The 22,869-nt window shown below is 44.3% G+C and overlaps 1 protein-coding gene across 8 annotated transcripts in view; it reads left to right on the top strand.

Annotated features, from left to right (window-relative positions):
* fgd4a (FYVE, RhoGEF and PH domain containing 4a) overlaps positions 1–21,846 on the top strand; it is a 68,355-nt gene extending 46,509 nt beyond the window's left edge. For 6 of the 8 annotated variants that reach the window (XM_061036685.1, XM_061036687.1, XM_061036686.1 and 3 more), the window contains 16 exons: positions 4,857–5,009; positions 7,166–7,364; positions 9,764–10,169; positions 13,453–13,542; positions 13,680–13,825; positions 14,276–14,432; positions 15,154–15,292; positions 15,377–15,435; positions 15,521–15,667; positions 16,004–16,176; positions 16,476–16,506; positions 16,600–16,680; positions 16,780–16,905; positions 18,240–18,377; positions 18,493–18,633; positions 19,781–21,846. In XM_061036685.1, the coding sequence (XP_060892668.1) occupies positions 4,857–5,009; positions 7,166–7,364; positions 9,764–10,169; positions 13,453–13,542; positions 13,680–13,825; positions 14,276–14,432; positions 15,154–15,292; positions 15,377–15,435; positions 15,521–15,667; positions 16,004–16,176; positions 16,476–16,506; positions 16,600–16,680; positions 16,780–16,905; positions 18,240–18,377; positions 18,493–18,633; positions 19,781–20,050 (2,456 nt within the window). In that variant the 3' untranslated portion in view covers positions 20,051–21,846. Of the gene's footprint in view, positions 1–4,856; positions 5,010–7,165; positions 7,365–7,417; positions 7,824–8,688; positions 8,921–9,763; positions 10,170–13,452; positions 13,543–13,679; positions 13,826–14,275; positions 14,433–15,153; positions 15,293–15,376; positions 15,436–15,520; positions 15,668–16,003; positions 16,177–16,475; positions 16,507–16,599; positions 16,681–16,779; positions 16,906–18,239; positions 18,378–18,492; positions 18,634–19,780 lie in introns of those variants that run through there. The other 2 variants (XM_061036691.1, XM_061036692.1) reach the window with 2 other exon arrangements.
* The last annotated feature ends 1,023 nt before the right edge of the window (positions 21,847–22,869 follow it).

The raw sequence follows: 22,869 nt of genomic DNA, 5'->3' as shown, positions 1-22,869 counted from the left end.
TTAACACATTTATTTATTTACAACAAAGACAAGATGGTCACTCAACTGGAAAGTGACTGAGCATGTACGTGCATAACCACTTGAGTCCTGGAGAGTGATAATGCTTTTTGTAATCCATACAGCGTCCTCTGCTGGCGACAGAGAACTGCTAGTGTAATACAATGAAACTCTAAATCGAGTAGTATCGGCACATATCTGTGATAAAATAAGCAGATACTGATATCGGCCGATATTATGGGCTGGATGATAAATCGGTCGGGCTCTACAAGCAGGTTTGGATATCGTTTGATTTTCACAAGTGAAATTCTGGTATGGTGAGAACCATTTGTGTAACATTGTGAGTCAGACAACCCTAACTTATAATCATTTTTGACACAACTGAGAGAATTGAAATCCAAAATGTTTGCATTTCTGGACACGTGTGCGTTGTGTATCTCTGTTTACAGAGACACTTGCCCTTATCTTGAACTTGAAAATACCTGCACAAACTCGGCTGTAAGTTAAAGTCTGCATACTAGAGCTGTCAAGATGTTTGAGACTTTTAGATTCTATGTGTTTTAAAATGATACAAACTCTGTTTTTTGAAACATGAGCGATAATATCTAGAAGCACTGAAATTACATCAGTTTCATAAGAAAGGTGCGTGGGAGAGAAATTCATTTAGTATTACCAATTTGAAGTCAAACTCCTGATATAACATTGCTGCACACTGTCTAAACTGCAGAAAAACATTGGCAACATCTCCTTACGGAAATGTTTCCAATGTATTTGTGCAATGAAGACAGTGTGCAGCAACGTTATGTTCATGACAAAAAAAAACAAGAAATTACTCTATATATGTGTCCCTAGGACTTATATTTTTGCTGCCGTGGTTGCAAACAGGTATGGATATCATTCAAAGTTTAAAATTCTGGTATGGTGAGAACAATGGTGACATTGTGTTCAGATAGCAATTCAAAAATAGCTGATGTGGCTCTTTTTAGACACAACTGAGAGAAGCAGTGGCCAAAAATTTTTGCATTTCTGGACGTTTCCATGCATATCTATCTAGTAAGCCTTAAAATACCTGTAAACACTCAGTTTCTAGTGAACGTCTGCAGCGTGGAAGTGATTTACAGCTTAGATCTGGTGTTTAACAGAGGTAATAACAACCCTCAGAGACGGACCCAGGCTGCGGAGAGCGGACCTCCTGCAGGATGCAAAAAAAAAATCCCTATATGGAGAACACCAGCCTGCAGGCAGAGACTTCTTTTTAAGCCGTACAGTGTGGTGCATATACCGTGTTGATGGTTGTTTTCTTAAAACCTCTTAATGTGGAAGCCAAGCACGTAATCAAGTGACATTCCTGATGCCCGCCTTCCTGCAGGATTGATTGGTTTTGTTCGCGTTTAGAAGGTCTGCGCTCTCGAACGCAGCGTGGGACAATTTCCAGTCAGACAGTTTCTAGAGCTGTCGTCTTTAATTACGGTCAGGCTGTCAAAAATAGAAACTGTGACTATATGATTCTGTGGTTGTTGTTTCTGTGTCCGTCCCTGGATTGGTGGGACGATAAAGATCACTGTTGGGAAAATAAATAAGGGGGTCCCAGGCAGGCGACATTTTTAGCTCGTAGTAACAACAAACTGCATCTGGGAGGGCATGTAAGCCACATACAGTGCATACATTTTTCTCTCTAATAACAGACGCTCATGTTCCTCAGGGCTTCGAATGGCATTTTTATAAACATCACATACTTTTAACATTTGTTTTTTTCATTAATCCAGCATTTAAAATGTAAGAAATAAGGAAAAATGGCTCTAAGAATCCCCTAAAGTCAGATTGCACATCTTCAAATGGTTATCAAAATGTCCAAAATTCACTTTACTACCACTTAAGATAGAGAAGGTCACAACCTGGCTCAACAGTATGTGACAAAAGAGGGAGACCACACATAGTCGGCAACATTATTCAACGTAGTTTAATTAAATTATTAAATTACATAGTGTTATGCTTGTGAGGAGGTCAGTGTGTATGCAGTGATGAGAGTGTGTGTGTGTGTGTGTGTGTGTGTGTGATTGAGTATCAAACTCCAACACAAACAAACAAATGTTAACAGCAGTCTGCAGGATAGAAGAGAATGAGAAGATTGAGCAGGTCTGCTTTGTAGACTCCCAAAACCAGCCTGCTCAGGTGTGCTGCATTAGAGTCCTCCCTGACTCCACCCACATCTACCTGCAACAAGGAGAACACAGCCAGCAAAGGGAAACAAACAAGAGGCCAAACCTTGAGGCGGTCACACAGCGTAGAGAAGTCAGAAAAGCTTGATAATGTTTGCTTTAGTGCTAATTGGACAATGTTAGCATGCTAACAGGATACACCTTGATGAGTAGTAGTATTTATTACTGGTATTTATTACAGAAAAGTGCGATGTGCAGTCTCATCTCTTATACAATACTCATGTTTGCAACATGTTTCTCCTAAATTCAAACGTGTTTTTTTGCATCACTTAATTGGAAGAGTTAATCTGATGGCGGCTAATGAGCTTCTTCTGACTGGATCACAATGATGTGAGAGCCTCTCTGTGTAAGAGTATACAGCCTTACAAAGAAGGAAGCGCTGTCCCAGAAAACATTTTAAGGATGTTTTTAAAAACATGATTAAAAGACTGTTGAAAAAAATTTGACAGATTTCCTGTTTTTGTTTTCTGCTTCTGTAGCTTCTAACCGGATATATTTTGAACATTAATTTTGGCCCATGAATGAATTCAGACCTCTCATCATAGATTTAATCTTAAGCAGCAACCTCCGGTGTTGAAAATGAAGCAGATGCTGAAGTGTAAAATCCTGCAGTTCATCGAGTGTCCTCTAGAGGCTGGCTGCAGAAGCACAGGAAGTCACATACACACCCATTCTAAAAAGCCTGTTTTTACAGCAGAGATTAACATGTTTACAGCCTGGTTCAAAAAACAAACCGGTCTGATTAGCTTCATGTCTCCAACAGCTCACACTGTGAATTTCTTGATGACTCATCCATTTTAATTTGATGATAGAGTTATTCACAATAAGGCGTGTAGCTGACCTGATTGACAGGCGGGCGCGGTGTAACGGTTTGTCAAGAGGCTTAGATCCCACAAAAAATACTTTTTACCAAAATAGTAGTCCTAGGCCTCCAGTATGAGGTAGTTTCACGTCTTTGAATCAACAAATATTGCAGGCAACCTCCTGCACGGTGTCTTAACTGCAAGAATACATCAGCATGGATACCCTACATGTTGCTGATGTATTAGTGCAATTTAGACAGTGCGCGTTCTCTTTCTCTCATAGCAGCTCTTGGTTAAAGATACGACTGAAGATCGACTATCAATCTTTCAAATGTCAGAGATTGTATCGTTATGAAACATGTGGTCTAGAAAGTATCAAACATATTGAAACCCTCCGTCTGTTTTCTTTATTCCAACGTGCACACACACGTTTATCTCCAAAAGCAAGCCAAGCACGACGCTGCATCGATTGCTGCATACGACCCATAAATCAGTGCCGCTTGTTAAATCACACACAGCCGTTTGTGTTTCCACTTTAAATGGAGACTAATGAACCAACAGTTTGTAAAATAAAGGGAGCACCTTCTGACTCCTGGTAATCTACTACCATATATGGTCATTTGCCTGTTTAAGGGCTGCATGTCTAAGTACACTCAATGGTCGTGTGTGTAGTGTGTGTGTGTGTGTGTGTAGTGTGTGTAGTGTGTGTAGTGTGTGTGTGTGTGAGGTCAAAGAGAGGTAGATGTAGAGGCTCCTGTAAACACTGTCAGTCCGTGTCTGTCGCTCCATTAAATCGGTCTCTCTGTCTGCTCGCTCTTAAACACTCACGCTGTACCATCTGTGGCCAGCTGGTCGGGTAAAAGCCTCGCTGGCGACGATCATCAACTGGATCATTAGCTGGATGATCTGCTCAGCTGTCGGACACCCCCGAATATTCAGCCTGCAGCTGTTTATCAGAAACATGCATACAGGAATTAATGTATACAGTATGTCCTGTGATTGGTAAAATACTCTGTAAAAACTTAAATCTTGTGTATTTGTCTAATTTACAGTCAAAATGTATCTGTCCTAAAACCCCCCATTTGGCCCCACTCCCCAAAAAACTAATAGTGCTTTTACACTTGCACAAAACTCCTGAAAAACTGCATGTGTGACGCAAAAGTTATCCAAAGTTTCTCCTCCAGCCTCCTCGTATTTATTCTGCAGGACGGCTGTGGCTCAGTGGTAGAGTCGGCCGTCTCTCAACCAGAAGGTTGAGGGTTAGATCCTCAGCTCCTGCAGCCACATGTCCAATGTGTGACTTCACCCGGAGTTTCTCCTCCAGCCTCCTCGTATTTATTCAGCAGAAAGTCAGAGTGAGCTGATGTGAGAACACAGCAGGATATAATCAGGAGAATTCACCTGGAGCGAGTGTGAGGGGGTGGTGACGTTTATTCTCTGTGATCGCTGCACGACCATAGACTGTCTGCACGCCACCTCTACTATCTCTGTGCTCTAATGAACCTGCTGCATTATGTTTCCTGTTCTCCAGTATGTTCTTCTCCACTCTTTAGTTCACATTGAGATTCTGTTCAACTACACGTAGCATTGATAGAAAGACTTAAATATTCTCATATATATTCTCGTCGTATAGAGGACTCTGATGCTTCTTCAGATATCTCTGATAATACTCTGAGTCTGGAAGGTGGTTTTATTTTGTTCCTCTATTCTCCGTCTAAACAAACAATAACATTGTAGTCAGCTTTACTTCTTGTTTTTGTTATCTCTTATGTCACCGACCGTGAATGAGAGTTGTTGATGTGTTCTCACACATGTTCTCTCTCTCTGTGTTCTTCAGCTCTCGGCAGCAGCCCGGCGTGCGAGCACAGGGACCCGCCCAGCGTGCAGGCGTGTCTGAATCGAGCAGGCGGCGGGAGGAGTGACAAGAACTGGAGAGGGGTCAATGGAAGAGTCCCTGCCAGCAGGTCGGGCTCACAGTCTAAACCACAAGGTACATATCGACTGACGAGAGGGAAGGGTCAGTGGACACAGTTTGTATCAGCGTGTGATTCACACGTGTGGTCAGGGAGAAAGTAAAGACACACACAGATGAATCAGAGAGACCTTCCTGCTGCTTTAATAGAGTCTTTATTTATCTACACATTCAGACATACCTGAAGAATATCAGCATACCTGGAGAGTGTTCAGATCCTAAACTCTTTCTTTTTTTTTGTTTTTGATTTTTTTTTAAGATAGTCTTTGGGAGCTGTACAGAGAGGAGGTTCCTGGTTCAAATCCCCGTCTGTCAGGAGCCTCTCTGTGTGGAGTTTGCATGTTCTCCTCGTGCATGTGTGGGTTCTCTCCGGGTACTCCGGGTTCCCCCCACAGTCCAAACACATGCTGGTTAGGTTAACTGGTGACTCTAAAGTGCCCGTAGGTATGAATGTGGCTGGTTGTCTGTCTCTGTATGTCAGCCCTGTGAACAGTCCAGGGTGTAACCCCGCCTCTCACCCAATGACAGCTAGGATCAGCTCCCGCCCCCACGACCCAGAAAGGGAGAAAGTGGTATAAGATAATGGATGGATATTCTTTGGTACTTTTTGCTTTATTTAAATAGAAGAGAGCTGAAGAGAGAGAGGAAATGTTGGTAGGAGAGAGTGGGGGACGACATGCAGCAAAGGGCCGAGGTCAGATTCGAACCAATGGCCGCTGCGATGAGAACTAATGCCTCTGTTCATGGAGCACGCAGCATAACCGCTTGGCTATCCGCCACCCCTCATATCCTTAACTTCAACTTACTGTGAGAAGTGTTTAACCCATTTATAAATGGGCTTTAAACATGAGCTCCAAAATCCAACAAGACGCTTCAACCCTGCGGCTGTCTGAGGAGACGATTAACAGCACGCTGGAGAAACAGACGTTATTTACATTTTCCTCTGCAAAGAGCGACTCTGAGTAATGATGGTGACTGTTTAAAGACAGTACAGGGTAACTGAACTCTGAAAGCACGGGGTACCACGTGCACAGCCTACATACGTTCTCAGGTGCCGCTTGGTTGCAGGAACATACTACAATAATCCATGGCCCACTGAAAATTACTTAACTGGATCTTTATTGTGAGTGAAGAACGCATTTCCCCTGTAGCTTCCTCAGGGTTGCCCAGCGTTGACTTTTTCCCCTGTTAGTCTCACAGAGAGTTCAATGTGCAGGTTGTTGTGTGTGATTGGTGGAGAGCTTGAGGAAAAGGTGGGACCGTGCGTGTGTGTGTGTGTGGGGGTATATGTTTTGGTTGTGTGTGAGCAGTAGCTAAGCTGACAAGTACTGTAACTCGCATAGAGACTGCAGGTTTGTGCTACAGTCGCCTGTGTGAAGATTGGGAAATAAAACCAATGCAAGCTTTATTTTCCCCTCATCTGCTGCAAGCTTTCTGTACTACGTGTCAATTGCAGCAGGGCGGAGTATTTTGCATCTTATCTTATGTTATCTTAATCCATCATTAAAAGTACTCTGCAACAATGCACTAAACTCCTGAAAGTTTCAGGGTGAGCTGCATGTGTGAACGGCAAAATAACCAAATGTTCCCCCTGAATATGAGCAGCCAGCCCCCTTAAGATGAAGTCAGGGTGAGCTGATGTGTGAACACAGCAGCACATATCCAGGAATACAGGTGATTCCTGCCCCGAGTATTGTACAAACCTTCCAGTTTGTAAATTATAAAGTGCAATTAGAAAAGTAGAAGCTTGTGAGGAAACGACTTAAGTTGAGTGAAAGGATCCGGTATGTTCTGACGGACAGACATGAGGAAACTAACGTGGTTACGTAGGACTAGAAAAGTCTACTTTATGATTCTGCAGTTACTCAGGACACCGCAGTGAAACGGTGAAAACAGGAACGTTGTTGTGTAAGTTGGCCTGTGATCAGTGAGGCTTCAGCATTGTTCCCTTTTTGTGATGTGAGTAAATCATTGGACACAGATAAGAGCAGCGGCAGAGCTCCATTCTCTCGCTGTAAACCATCGATTCCCAGCACGTGATGTGTGATACCATTCAAACCGTTCAGTGACTCTATGATGAGCATCCCGTGTGTTGTGTCAGTTTGGGAGCTTATACCGCCCCCTTCAGATCTCAATCATCAGTCCAATTAACCATTTTTTGTCTTCTCCTCCAGTGCCTCCAAAGCCGCCACATCTCCAGAGCCCAGTGACGGTGCCCACCTCTCCGTGGGGCCGCGTCCAGAAACCACTGTTCAGACTGGTCATGGAGGAGGGAGGAGGAGGAGGAGGAGGAAGAGGGGCTGCAACCAGGGAGAGAGCCAGGGATAAACACTCCAAAGTCTCAGACCTCATCAGTCGCTTTGAGGAGAACAGGTAGGGACTCTTTACTCCCTGGCTGTGACTTTTGTTCCCCTTTGGGTTTTTTCGGGGTGTCAAATTAATTCAGTGAAAGCTTTGTCTGATTTAAAACACTTCCACACAACATGAAGAAAGAGCTGAATAACTCCACATACGTCACTTCAAAGCTTTTGAAACCAAACGACCTCACTCACACTTTTGCAATCACAGTGACGGAAAACTTTGTCTTTCCTAACGTTTCCTACCGCCGGTTATTTCAAGGAGGAAAAGCAGAAGTGGCTCGATTAAAGTCTTTGAGCCTGACTCATTGATAGTAGCGCAGACAGACAGGACGAGCAGAGATTAGCCCGAGCTCTACAAGCCAAGTGTTAGCGAGGGGATGAAAGGAGATTTGTACAGACGAGGGGAAACACAGCTCCTCATTCAGTGGTGGGACAGGACTCAATGTGTTGACATGAAGCCCAGGAGAAAGAGGTAGGATCTGCTCTCTTAACGTCTTTGATCTTTCATCTCCAGCTGACATGATCATGATTTCTCCTGTTGGCTTTTTTTTTCACAGCTGAGTTGATTCATTCTGATGATGAGAAGTGAGAAGTATCCAAAGTGCTCACTCCATTTTCTGTGTGCATTTTTCTTACGATCTTGTACAAGTCGTGCCAGATTTGATTTTAGCCGCAGCTATTTTTTTTCTATGTGAGGGAGGCTCGTTGAGAGCGTTGAGAGACACAACAATGGCTCCCTTGTCCCCAGCTGCTCATACAGTAGATCCCTAAAATATTTGCTCTGCAGACGTAGCATGCCCACTAAGATTTCTCTCAGTCTGTGGCCTCATATTCCATCTCATCTCCGGCCTGGATCTCTTAAAAAAAAACGTCTAGGTGGACACCCTGGCTGTCCTCCACACATTACTGAGTGCTGAATTGAGGTTAATCAGAGAAATCGGGTGTATCCTCTTCATTCAGACTCTGCGGGGCTGTGGGGATTAGCCCTCTAGTGGCCCCGGAGAGGAGAGAAGGGAAAGGACCGCAGCTTGAGAGAACAGAATTAGCCTACTAATATACTAATCTGGTTCACATGGCACTAGGCTGCCTTAAAGACGGCCACATGGAAGGTGAAGCTCTTCTTAAATCTCATCTAGTTAGGCCTGTTTGAAAACACTGTGGTGCACTGCAACACTTGCTGTGTTATTTATATGCAAAGAGGAACTGCTCTACAAAGTGACATTGTGTGTGTGTGTGTGTGTGTGTGTGTGTGTGTGTGTGTGTGTGTGTGTGTGTGTGTGTGTGTGTGCGCGTGTGTTTGTGAAAACAGTATTAAAGCGTATCTGTCAATCGTGGTAGCGTATAATTCAGCCTCCCTCAGAGGGGTTCGGACGGTATTGTTTCATGTCCAAAGCCTCAGGTGGCCGACAGCCCAGAAGTGATTCATCTGTGGAGTTTTTCGGCAGCCTGTTGTTCCTCTATTTATACATACTTCCTGTTTCTGCCGGACGGTGACATTCAGCGCAGAAGTAAACGAAGATCTGGCTAACTAGTGATCTGAAGTGCTAACCATTGGATGCATCAGTTCAGGTTTGGTTGCAGATACAGTATGAAGCGTTGCTTTTCTGCTAGAAAGTGTGATTCTTGTGGATTTTGTTTGGCTTCTTTCTGAGGCCGGTTTGAGTGCAGAAGTGAGGGCAGCACTCTGAGCTAAGATACAGTTGTAGCTGTATCTGCTGCTTACAGTTAAGACTGGAGGTCTGGAGGGTCGTTTACAGGGAAACAGCTGTGCTGCCTGCCGCTACAGGATGTAGGGCGGATGAATAATGTCATTGGACATGCTTGTGAGTGTGTGTGTGTGTGTGTGTGTGTGTGTGTGTGTGTGTGTGTGTGTGTGTGTGTGTGTGTGTGTGTGTGTGTGTTTGTGTTAATCTCTAAGCTTCCATCCCTGCGCTGTGTTTCAAATTGTCTTGAACAAACTGTTTTTCCCATCACGTTCAATCAACCAATAGGAGAGATGTAGGAGCACAGTGTGTAATTCTCCTTGGAAGTAGGACATTGTCTCTCTCTGGGGGTTAGTGTTGTATCTCCCTCCTTCTCCTCCCTCACTCTACCTCCATTCCTCCAGAGCTCACACACACTTCCTCTGCAGAGCGCTGGCTCTCGGCAGCCTCATAAGACTGAAGGCTGAAATTTGTGCATCTCACTGTTTTATTTTTAACTCTCACACTCACATGCAGAATCTCTCTGCTTAACGTTGAGTCCCGCTCCCCCTCCTCGACGTCCCGGCTTGAGCAGCTCCCTGCACACACTCCTGTGATCTGTCTTCTTAATTTCACCTCTTTTCCTCTCCTGTCTTCAGTTACTCAACTCATTCTGTGCCCTTGTTGGTTGACCAACTTCCTCCTCTACTTTTGTCCTCTGTTCCCCCAGCAACACAGACAGCAAGAGAGACGGCTCGCCGCTCAAACAGACCAGCAAGTCGACAAACTGCAGTCCGGCTCACCGCGCCCAGCAGACGAAGACGGACACGGACGAGACTCAGGAGAAGCACTCCTCGGCTCCAGCCGCGCTGCAGGATGCTGACAAGCCGGAGGCTAATGGGATGCTAGGGCAGATGGAGCCGGAGAAGGAGGAGAAACAGGAGAGGACCAATGAAAGCGTGAGGATAGAGACCGTGGGGCTGGTAAACGGAGATATGGGTGGCGGGAGCGCAGAGCCGAGCGATGAACATTCAGCGCCTCACACAGACAGGACTGGTACCGAGAGCCACTCTGAGAATGAGGACAGTAAAACAGAAAGCATGCAAAGGAACGACGAAGGGAGCACAGAGCAGAAGGTACGTGCACGCCTGCTGGTTTTCATGGTTAAAGATTTGTTTATTTATGTCTCGTGTGTCGTATATTTAGAGCTCTCTTGTTGCTCTGCAGTCTTGGGAAGACCAAACATCAGCATTCATTTATGTCCTGGGCTTTCAGCACAATTAAATCTTCTGAACTGATTCACTGTAAGTTACTGTAATGCTGTTAGGGTAGAGTTACGAGATAGTGTGTATCTGTGAGTGGCTCAGGGGGGTTATTTTCTATGAAGGCTGAACAGATGTAAGCATGAGCAGCTGAATACATGCCTCAGCGACTCCCCACCCCACCCCCCTCCTGTGGGAGCCTGCTGTTGTCTAGAGATTATAAATATCTTAGACTCAGATCAATCTCTGTCTCCTCACTGCTGAAAACAACCAGGTCGTCTCTGTGATAACTGAGAGGAAGAGCACAAATGATCAGTCATGTGTGCCATCGACCGCTCCCCGCTGAAATGTTCAGTCTAAACACTCGTTTGTTGACCTGGCTGAGCTGTGTCAGGTTGAAACATAGCTTCTGTAATGAACTCTTTGGAGGTTTGAGCCATTGCATGTTTTGTAGTTCCACTTTTAGACCCTGAAACAGGTCAATTGTGTGAGCTGTTTCTATCTTGAGTTAGAGATGCTTTCACTTGTAGAAACTTCGATATTGTCACATTTCTGACTTTAGGTCCACTTCAACTTTTGTCTTCCTGCATCCACAATCAACCTCGACAAAAATGACTGATTTTTATCTCTGCTAAGAGTCTAACTTTTAAAGTCAAACTTGATTATCAGCTGCATTTTATTTTGCATTGAGTAGGACACTGAAGAGAGAGAGAGTCGGTAGGCCATGGAAAAGGAGCCACGGGTCGGATTCAAACCCCGGCCGCCGCTTGAAGGGCCAGACTCGTTATTGACTTGTTATTAACTCGCAACAAGAACGCAGTTAACTTGGGTGTGACGTCATTCCCAACTCAGAGATCCCAGTTCCTAGGTAAATGGAATGCACCGATACTTCCCACAGCTTGATCTCTTTATTATTTCATATTGAAGTTTAACAATCTATCAGGTGGCAGTCCTGCAGCAGACAATAAATCCTTGTTTCTACCAAGTGGTCCGGTTTGGTTCAGTACAGTTTGGTACAGTGAACCCTGATCTCGCTCACATTTCCACAGCCAGCCGTACTCTTACTTGGTAAGTGGAGTGTAAGCCTGATGGCAATAGCTGCGTCAGCTAAGTAATAGCATGACATCATAGCAGATGGACACAGTGGAAGAAGAAGGAGACAGTAAAAAAAAGGGCAACAATGGAGGACGTCCAGCGGGGTCTGTACCTGCGATGCTACGCACTGACATTAGTCGTAAGAAACAAAAACAGCCTTGAAATTAGTTTCTCGAAAGCGGAGGGATATTTACACATGATGCGTTTTGTTAAAGCAGCAACCTCCGGTCTTGAAAAATTAAGCCAATGTGGAAGTGCAAAATCCTGTAGTTCGTCGAGTGTCCACTTGAGGTTGGCTCCAGGAACACCGGAAGTAACATCTACATGACAGGCAAAAAAGCCGTTTTTACATCATAAATAAACTTGATTACAGCCTGGTACAACAAATTAAATAGGTCTGATTAGTTATTGTCATCACTGGCACACACCCGCCTTAGCTCCAGCTCTCAGTCTGTCGTTAGGTTGACTGAAAGTTAGACTGAGACAGGATTTCCAGCATAGTGGCTGCTGCCGATGAGCCTCCGGAACCCCCTGCAGGAACAGACGGCTGACGTCACTCAGGCTTCGTCCACTAATATTTACAGTCGCCCAATCATCGGACTGCAGTGTGTCTAGCTCCGCCCTTTAGGGTCACATTGGTACGCTTGGCACCCCAACAGAAGGGTAGCAAAAGTAGGATGGTACAGATTGATTATTTTAGTACCTCTCCTGACTTTGGACAGTGGAAACACCAATAAATGCGTACTGAATTGTGCTAAACCGTATTGAACTTTGTATTATCATGGATGTGGAAATGTTCGGCTGGTTGCTCTGAAACATTTGAAAAGGAGTCCGAGGGTCCTTGCAGATCTGCAGCAAGTGAAACATTCTGCAGCTGTGGTCTTTATGGCATTTAATGATCCCGTTTATCTCATCATATGATCTGTTAACATTTTGACATGTTGAAAGTGATTGTTTTTTTGTGCTGATTAGTTTACCACACAAACTCTGCTTTGTTTGATTTTGTGTTATTTCCCTTTGTCCACGTTTTCATTTCCTTTTCTGAGAGCGTGTGCTACACCACAGGACAACACACACACACACACACACACACACACACACACACACACACACACACACAAACACACACAAACACACACAGAAAAACACCAAACATTTAGCTGCACTGATGTGTTTGAACCAGATTCAGTGCAATAACTGAAATGTTTCCATGATAAACAGTTTATCTTTGACGTTTAGAAAAGCGTAACATGCTTCCTTAAATAAAACTTAAAGTTTTTTCCAGCTGTCCAAAAAAGAAGTCAGTGATACGAAACCAAAACGGGAACTTGCAAAAGGACAGGAAGCTCAACTTTGTAAATGATACAGAGAATACTGAGCTGCACTGAATCCATGCACGGCTCAGGTCCTCAGAATGTGTGATACTCTGATGCTTTTGGTTCCTACAGTAAACCATACACTCTTTGTTCTTTTGACGATCGATGGGATCACAAAGTGACAGAGCTTAAAAAACAGCTTCTGATTCATGTCACAAGTTCCAGGAGAGGAATGAATCCTCCAAAAGTTGCAGTTTAACTCCTGCACACTGTCTAAACTTGCAACATTTCCGAAAGCTGCCAATGTTTCCGTGCAATGGAGACAGTGTGCAGGAGTTTTCTTGCAGCTTTTAGATATTAAAAACAGGGAATTACCCGACAGAGGGTGCCCAGGACTTCTGTTTTTGAAGCTGTGGTATCTAAAAAGGTGTCGTTATTGTCAGATTTTTACCAATGTTTTATGGATTGTTTAACATTCTGGTTTCAGGACAACCCTTTGCACTAGAGGCGGTGGCTTTCCCCACATTTCTTCTTTAATATAAGATGACTAAGTGTAACCTGAAAACCTATTAAGGTCCTTTGAGCCTTCTGACACAATAATCACTCATCATTAGAGACGTTTTCGACTGTGTGACTCTTGAAACAGAAGATCACTTTCAAGCTTCACCAGGTCACTAATGAGACGTAGTTAATGAAGAGGACCACATATATCTAAAAGTTCACCTCGCTATGTTCTCTATTTTTAGGAGACGAATGAACAGAAGCTGTTTAAGATCGCCAGCGAGCTCTTGCAGACGGAGAAGGCGTACGTGGCCCGACTGAACCTGCTGGATCAGGTGAGGAACTTTTTTTTAAATGTCTCACAGTGAAGGAAGGAGCAAAGGTGTTAGAAACGGGCAGTTTATTGTAGTGTTATGGTTTTGTTGCCATGGGTTTCTTTGTGTCATGTTTGATGTTGTGTGTGTCTCCTCAGGTGTTCTGTACTAAGCTAATGGAGGAGGCAAACAAAGGGACATTCCCTGTTGACGTAGTGAAGAACATCTTCTCCAACATCTGCTCCATCAACGCCTTCCACAGCCAGTTTCTGCTCCCTGGACTGGAGATACGCATGGGAGAATGGTGAGTGAATAAGCCTGTAATTAAATTATAATCAGGGGGCGCCGGCAGCCTCGTGGTTAGTGCGCACGCCCTATGAACAGAGCCTGAAGTCCTTGGAAGTGGGGTCCTGGGTTTTAGAATCCAAATTCAAAACATTGTAGAGAGCTGTCTCCCCCCGCCCCCTCCTCTCTAGTCGATGCTCTTGCAGGTTGCCATGTGGTGGACTCTGAAGCTTCAGTGTTTATCCAGCTCTGCATGGGTCTGTAAACCTTTCTGTGTTCTAACCTCTCTCCATTTTTCAAAAGTAGAAAAAGTAAGAGGCTTTTTAGGTCGGGTACAATCAATTTATAAAAATCTACAGATCCTTGGCCATATTTTAACCGAGAGAGCCAAGAGAGAGAGCGAGAGAGAGAGAGAGAGAAGGCTAAATGACAAAAATACATTGTCTCATGACAACCCTTCCCTCTGCAGGGCGTCCAAACCTCGCATCGGGGACATCCTGCAGAAGCTCACACCCTTCCTCAAAATGTACGCGGAGTACGTGAAGAATTTTGACAACGCCATGGAGCTGCTCAAACAGTGGACGGACCGATCGCCTCAGTTCAAGGCCATCATTCAGGAGATTCAGGTAGAGCCAAATGTTGCATGAAAACAGACATGTTCAGACATGTTTGATAACAATACAGTGCACCATATGCATACATACTTACCTTTGTTTCATGTTGACATGTACAGCTGACTACTAGAACACATTTCATTAGGGTTGCACACACTGGATCAACACAAGCCATTCTATTATTTTTAAGTGGGAGGGAATATTACAGGGAATCAAAAATGATGCACAATTAAATACGAGAAAACCCTTGAGTGTTTCACAGGGAAACCCTGATGTAGCTCAGGGTTATCCAGTTGTTTTATTCGCCTGACAGATTGTCTTGATGTTTTTTTTTGGCTGTTCTTGCTGAAATATTTCAACTCCAGTTTAAGGGAAAAGTGTAACTGAAAGTACTGAAAGTGTAACTGAAAGTAACTGAGCATGTGCATCACCGCTCGACACTCTGGAGAGCGGTGATGTTTGTTGTAATCCATACAGCACCCTTTGCTGGTGAAAGAGAACTGCTAGTGTAAAACAATTAAACTCAAATGAAATGCTTTTTGACTGATGAATAAATTAGTCATATCTCTGATAAAACTAGACGATACCGACAGCGACTGGAGATGCTAATATCGGCCGATATTATCGGCTGGATGATTAATCGGTCGGGCTCTAATACTTATGAAGGCACAGTAATATTCGGCTTAACATAAATAGAAAAGCAAAGTTCTAATGTTGTCTTATTTCTGAGCAGAGTACAGATATGTGTGGCTCCTTGACGCTTCAGCATCACATGTTGGAGCCGGTGCAGAGAGTTCCTCGCTACGAGATGCTGCTCAAAGACTACCTGAAGAAGCTGCCTGAGGACGACCCGGACCGACGAGACGCAGAAAGTACGTCAAGACAAATAAAACGACCTCGCCATGAATGTATTTATTTTCATTCCTGAGGTAACCTCCTCTCTTTTGTTTCTCCAGAATCGTTAGAAATCATCTCCACAGCCGCTACGCACTCCAACAGCGCCATAAGGAAATCTGTGAGTACAGATGGTTTTTTAACCAAACAGAATCTTTGTGACATGTCGACATAAAACTAAAAGTAAACGTCTCGTCATTATTCAGGACAATCTGAAGAAGCTGATGGAGATTTATGAGATGCTGGGAGAGGAGGAGGACATCGTTAACCCCTCGAATGAGTTCATCAAAGAGGGTCACATCTTAAAGCTGGCCGCCAGGAACACCTCGGCCATGGAGCGATACCTCTTCTTGGTGAGTGGGGTGTCTTCTTATCTAATGAAGGACATGGCAGGGAAATATGCTGAAGCCTGACTTTGTCTGCAATTGAAACAAGTGAATCATTCTGAGCCAGGAACACCTCTGTGTGAAGATACACCAGGGGCTCATGAACACATCTCTCAATTACGGAGATGAGCAGATGATGAGATTATGGTCTGCCTGTTTCTTATTAACTTCAGGCAGAATGTCTCCCATCTGTGTGATTGAGCTACCTGCAGTGTTTTAAGACCGCCCCCCACGGAGGAAAACAAAGAATTATCTTCGAGTAAAGAAGCCCGTCTGACGTTTTTGTGCTTCTCTTTCTGCCAGTTCAACAACATGCTGCTTTACTGCGTGCCAAAGTTCAGTCTGGGCGGGCCGAAGTACACGGTGAGGACGCGGATCGGCATCGACGGCATGAAGGTCCTTGAAACCTCCAATGAGGACTACCCTCATACCTTCCAGGTGTCGGGGAAGGAGAGGATGCTGGAGCTACAGGCCAGGTACTTCTTAATGCCCACAAAAAATAATTAAAAAAGCATCTCCTTTACAATCCGTGTAAAGAGGTGCAAAAACGTCCCCGCCTCTCCCACACTGAACGCTGGAACTGTCGGTCATTTGTTACCACACGCTGTATAATTTCACATACATGTGGAAGACCACCTAAATGAGCACACCCAATCTCCGTTTTTAAATCCTGTAAAGCTCTAAAAGACGTAAAAACTCTCTGACCACGGCTAACTGCTGTGTGATTAGTGGAACATGTGGTTTGATGCTTTTTCTGCATTTCTTTCCTCCTCAGCTCGGAGCAGGACAAGGCGGGCTGGATTAAGGTACACACAGTGCAAAAGCATTCATTTTCAACGCTTCATAATATGTGTTTTAAGCTTTATGCTGAATCTGAGTTTCATATTTTTATCCTACAGGCTTTCCGGGAGACCATCGACATCTTCCAGCTGAAAAACGAGTCGTTCAAGAACGCACTGAAAGACGTGGAGGAAGTGTCGGTCAGTGTCGCACCAGAGCTAAAAAAAAAAAAATAAACACTTTTAAACACCTTCCAGCGCAGTCGTATTCATACTGAGTTTGTTTTCATGTGAATGCAGAACGCAGAGCTTGGAGTGAGAGCCCCGCGCTGGATCCGCGACAATGAAGTGACCATGTGTATGAAGTGTAAAGAGCCTTTCAACGCTCTGACGAGGCGGAGACACCACTGCAGGGCCTGCGGATACGTGAGTAATGTCATGAATGATGCATTCACAGTCCATAAGAAGAGCTCAGTCAGAAGGACAGAACGCTTCAGAGATCACAGAGATGATTTTACACTCCACACACTCAGTGATTATGTTTTTCCAAAGAGAAGTAAATGTTAACGATTGAATGAATGCATCACCCACGTCCTACAATTCAGGATCAACATATTGATTTTGGTGCAAAGTTTAACGTTTAGTTCACACAAGTATGAAAAAATAATGAATCCTGCAAGGACACATTTGTTGCACGCCATCTCTCCTTTATCTACTTTTATTTTCTCTCACGTCTCTTTTAAAAAATCACTTCATTGTGGTTGAAATACTTCCTAAATCACAGGTCTTTAAAAAGTCGTAAATTAGATGTTCAAAGGTTATAAGTAAGGTTAGAAACTGTCTTAAAAAGTCTTATTTAAGCTGCATGGTGGTGCAGTGGTTAGTGCTGTTGCCTCACAGCGAGAAGGGTTCCTGGTTTGAATCCCAGTCTGACAGGACTCTCTCTGTGTGGAGTTTGCATGTTCTCTCCGTGTATGTGTGGGTTCTCTCCGGGTACTCCGGCTTCCTCCCACAGTCCAAAGACATGCTGGTTAGGTTAACTGGAGACTCTAAAGGTGTGAATGTGAGTGTGGCTGGTTGTCTGTCTCTATATGTCAGCCCTGTGATTGGCTGGAGAACAGACCAAGGTGTAACCCTGCCTCTCGCCCAATGACAGCTGCGATTAACTCCAGCCCCATGTGATCCCAAACAGGAAGAAAGGTGTAGATAATGGATAGAGAGGTCTTAAATTTTAGAGACATGTCTGAGTACCCAGTGAGCGTTATATGAGCTTTTGTTCTTTTTTTTGTGGATTTGCTTCCTCATGTGACAACACATAGCATTTTTCAGCAGCAGATTACGTACGCATACAGAAACAGCCAATGAGAGAGAGAGAGAGAGAGAGAGGAGACAAAGTTGGGGAAATGCAAGTTCAGAGGAGCTTCGGCTTAATAAGGAGTGGTCGGCAACTTGCAACATTTGCACTCCACCTTTTGATAATTAGGACAATGGGAAATAGCCGATGAGTTGAACATGAAATTGAAATAAAGTGCAGACACTATGCTGTGTGAACAAGGTATAACTTAGACTTTTGGGTCTCTTAAAAAGTCTTACATTTGATTCTAAAAAGATCAGCAGCCCTGCTGATAATTGCAGTAAATTCAGAGATTCTCAAAGCTACTTCCATTATAAACTATATGTCTTGTTTTGGATAAGAAAATGTTATAAGACAAAGTTACCATGGAGAATGACAGATCTTTTTTTCCATCTTTCTTCACCAGGTGGTTTGCTGGAAATGTTCAGACAACAAGGTACCACTGGCATATGACGGAAACAAGACGAATAAAGTGTGCAGAGACTGTTTCTCCATCCTGACGGGAGAAAGAGTAGCAGAGGGCAAGAAGAAGGGCATCCTGGAGGTGAGGAGGATGTACTGCAACACACATGTTGAATATAATGCTGGGATAAAGAAACACATATGTCAGCTCGGTTTGATGTTTTAATAGATATGTTTTTTTGTCTCATTGCGTGCAGATCGAGGCAGCTCAGTTCTCAGGCAGCAGCATCATGTGTGGCTTCCTGCAGTACTGTGAGAAAAACAAACCTTTGCAGAAGTTTTGGTGCGTCATCCCTGAGAAGGAGTGTCTGGTGCTCTACCTGTACAAAGCTCCGCAGGTAAAACACACAGAGCATGAAGCAGAAAGTCTGTCACACATATTTACCATATTACTGAATATAAGACAACCCCTAATATAAGACGACCCCTAATATAAGACGACCCCTAATATAAGACAACCCTTAATATAAGACAACCCTTAATATAAGACGGCCCTTAATATAAGACAACCCTTAATATAAGACAACCCTTAATATAAGACAACCCTTAATATAAGACAACCCTTAATATAAGACGGCCCTTAATATAAGACAACCCTTAATATAAGACGACCCTTAATATAAGACGACCCCTAATATAAGACGACCCCTAATATAAGACAACCCTTAATATAAGACAACCCTGAATGTAAGAGCCACTTTGTTCTGAACGATCGCCGTTTCTCCCCCTCATGTCTCCCCCTGGTGTCTCCCCCTGGTGTCTCACCCTCATGTCTCTCCCTGGTGTCCCTCCCTGGTGTCTCCCCCTCATGTCTTTCCCTCCCTGGTGTCTCCCCCTGGTGTCTCACCCTCATGTCTCTCCCTGGTGTCCCTCCCTGGTGTCTCCCCCTCATGTCTTTCCCTCCCTGGTGTCTCCCCCTCCCTGGTGTCTCCCCCTGGTGTCTCCATCTGGTGTCTTTCCCTGGTGTCTCCCTCTGGTGTCTCCCCCTGGTGTCTTCCCCTAGTGTCTCTCCCTGGTGTCTCCCCCTGGTGTCTCCCCCCGGTGTCTCCCCCCGGTGTCTCCCCCTGGTGTCTCCCCCTAGTGTCTCTCCCTGGTGTCTTCCCCTAGTGTCTCCCCCCGGTGTCTCCCCCCGGTGTCTCCCCCTGGTGTCTCCCCCTCATGTCTCCCCCTGGTGTCTCCCCCCGGTGTCTCCCCCTGGTGTCTCCCCCTCATGTCTCCCCCTGGTGTCTCCCCCCGGTGTCTCCCCCTGGCTCTGCAGCTGTAGATGACAGCAGGCGTCAGTCATTAGCGTTAAACTCGCTGTACAGATAAGCGGCTCTGTCTGTTGTTGTGAATGTATTTTGGCATTTAAAGGTCTGGAAGACGAATAATATACAATCCCTCTTTTTCAGGCGTGTTTTAAGGAAAAATAAACAAAGGGAATAACGGTATTTGAAATCACACCATGTAGCTAACAGCTCTTCTTTTCCTGACCTCCCTCCACAGGATGTGAAGGCTCAGTGTTCTATCCCCCTCCTGGGCTACTCTGTGGACGACACCGTCCGGCCCATAGACCCTCCGGCCAGCTTTCGCCTCTCGCAGTCCAAATCCACACATAACTTTGCTGCAGAAACGGAGGAGCTGAAGCAGCGCTGGCTCAAAGTGATCCGGGTGGCGGTGACAGGAGAGGTGCCAGAATGCCCTCAGACAAACGGCAACAATTCAAACATGATGGACAACAACAACACACAGGAAGCGAGTACGGACAGCACATAAAGAGAGAAAACTCTGCTCATGAAAAGACGTAGTGTGCACATTGTGCTGCACACAAACACACACTCCTCCTCATGCTGTCTGTGAACCTGAACCTTAAAGACGGAGGGGAGACCTCAGAGCTGGATTAGCTGCCTTTCCTCCTGTTTCCTCATAAAGCTACACAAGGACTTTTGATTCACTGCTAGAGCCGTGCTGGATTACTGAAGGACACGTCTGGTACAGTCAACACTAGAGCGCAGACTGAGGCCTCAGGATTGATTGACTTCATTCAAACAGGCACCATAAAGGACAGCTCACACCCACTCATCATCACTTAATCCTGTCAGCTCCTCTCGAGCCAGTGGACGACCACAGACTTACACAGCGCCCCTGTTCAGGACGTGAATCACAGCAAACTGAAGTCTGCTGGTGCTGTAACCTCGACTCTGTGTACCTGTACAGTATAAATGTTATTTTTTGTCTTTTAAGAAAAAAGAAGAACCGTTGTGTTTTTATGAGATCAGTCCCAGGCTTTGTTTTGATAACATAGAAAATGATAAAGTATTTACAGTATTGCCCCGCTTCTGTGCGTGAGATAATGTTTCCTGAATGATCCTGTGGTTGGATAACGATGTTCTCGTCTCCGTCTCTCACCTGTCAGTGTGAATTCATCAACAGTCCATCAAACTCTGAATGCACGCTGGCTGATCTGTCTGCTTTGCAATCTCTCGCTCCTGTCCTCAAGTGTTTAGTATAACACAAAAATCAACTAAAAAGCTCATCCAAGCGTTCACTGTATGGGTGAACATGTGGGTTTATAAATACATTAATCAAATGTGAATGTCTGTTTATGACTTAACCAGTTACAAAAGTACCCGACAAAACAAAGTGTTTCATCACATTGATGCAACAGGCATGTCCATCCATTATGGCAATAATTCAGGCTTGCTCATTGATTGCAACACTGGTCAAATGTGAGCAACTTTGAGAGGCATAATAAGGCTTCTTTGTAGAGTTTGGAGAATTACACCATACAAATGTTTTTGTAAAAAAATGTTAGCTCTTACAATTCCCATGATGCAACACATTCAGGACTAATATTAGACTTTCCCTGCTTCTAGAAATACTCAGATCTTCTGTCATGTATTAAAGGTCACATATTCTCCTCCTCATCAACCAGTTTAAATAAGTCTCAGAGCTCCTCAAAACATGTGTGTGAAGTTTCTGGTTCTAAATCCACTCTGATCCTGTATTTGATCATGTCTATAAACCCCTCTATTTCAGCCCTGCTCAGAACAGACTGTTTCTGTGTCTGTACCTTTAAATATGTAAATGAGCTGTGTCTGACCACGCCCCCTCTCTGGAAGGGCTTGGGTGTCTCGGGCTTTCTCGCTCCATGTCCTATTGTTTACAGTGAGAAGGCAGATTCAGAGGGCAGAACAAACACCTAGCTGTGGAAGTGTCACCCACCTGGGGGAGGGGTTACTGCCCTTTGTGATGTCATGAAGGGAAAATCTCTAAACAGCCTGTTTGAGCACACATTTTCTGAAAAGTGGAGCAGGCAAAAGACGGAGAGGATGGACTTTTCTCATCATTGGGGGGTTTGTAGACAGACTAGAGACACATATTAGAGTTAGAGAAACATGGTGAAGTGGATTCTGGATAATATGTGACCTTTAATATCAAGCCTTACACATATTAATAATCACCCTGACAAATCACTGTGCCATCATCAGGGTCATTGTCTAAGACTTAAGGTGAATCTAAAGCTGCTTCTGCTGCAGGTATTATAAACATGATAAATCTCTTTAACCTCATTATATGTATTGATGCATTTCTCTCGGACCTCTAACATGGATTATGCATTAAATTGGCACACTGAAAAGGTGAAGTCTATTAACACATAATAAATAACAGCTGTATAACAGGCACTCGAGTGCAGAGTTTAGGATGAGTAAAAACCTTCAGAACGTAATCAACCTTAACTTTAGTGTAGAGAGACGAGCGAGGATCGTCGTCTTTGTGTGGCAGGTTTTTCTATTTAGACGCAGCACAATCACAGATTTAGAAAAGCTGGTGCGAGAAATGTAAATGTATTTTTAATGCTGTAATTAATTTTATTATTTAAAAGTAATTTATAGAGTGTGACGAGCATGATCTGTTAAGAGTAGCACAAAGGTGTTCCCTCGGTCGGCTCAGCAGGTGGAAGGCGTTTTTCACCCGTCACTTCCTGTCCTCAGATTCCCACTGGACGAGCTGTGTTCAGTCATGATTCTGTTTGACATGAGCCCCCCCCCCCCCCCCCAATGCTCGATGCTGGTGCTCACGAGTCTGACCCCCCTCCCCCTCCTCAGTATTCCAATAAAAAACAAGAGCACAAACTTCTGTCTGTAAGATCTGAATGTAAATCCAGACTTCTCTGTGTCCTCGTCTCCCCAAAGGTTTGAGAATCGATGCACTTTACAGTCTTATAAAGTGTACCTTCAGAGAAAATAAAATTACATATGAGATCCAGCTTGGTTTTTTTTTTTTTTATGTTATACTTCCTCTACAGTAACTTTCCCTTCACCTTGTTATCAGAAACATTCACACAAGTCTCAACATCTCATTTTGGTTCCTTGTTTTGCTTCTCTCAGCGAGTCTCCTCTGACACGCTCGGATGAGAATCTGTAGCTGCTGTTTTCTGAAGGCGTCGACATTGAAGGAAAGTTGTCAAAATGTTCGATACGATCTTAAATACTTTTTTCGATTCCATGTTCGATAACGATATGTAATATGTTGATGATCGATGGTATCAAAAAGTCCCAGAGTTTTTTGAAACACTGCAGATCTTCAGTGTA

The sequence above is a fragment of the Labrus mixtus genome, chromosome 4 (genome assembly GCF_963584025.1).
Source record: "Labrus mixtus chromosome 4, fLabMix1.1, whole genome shotgun sequence".
Classification (NCBI taxonomy): domain Eukaryota; kingdom Metazoa; phylum Chordata; class Actinopteri; order Labriformes; family Labridae; genus Labrus; species Labrus mixtus.
This window is presented reverse-complemented; position numbering and strand designations above follow the sequence as displayed.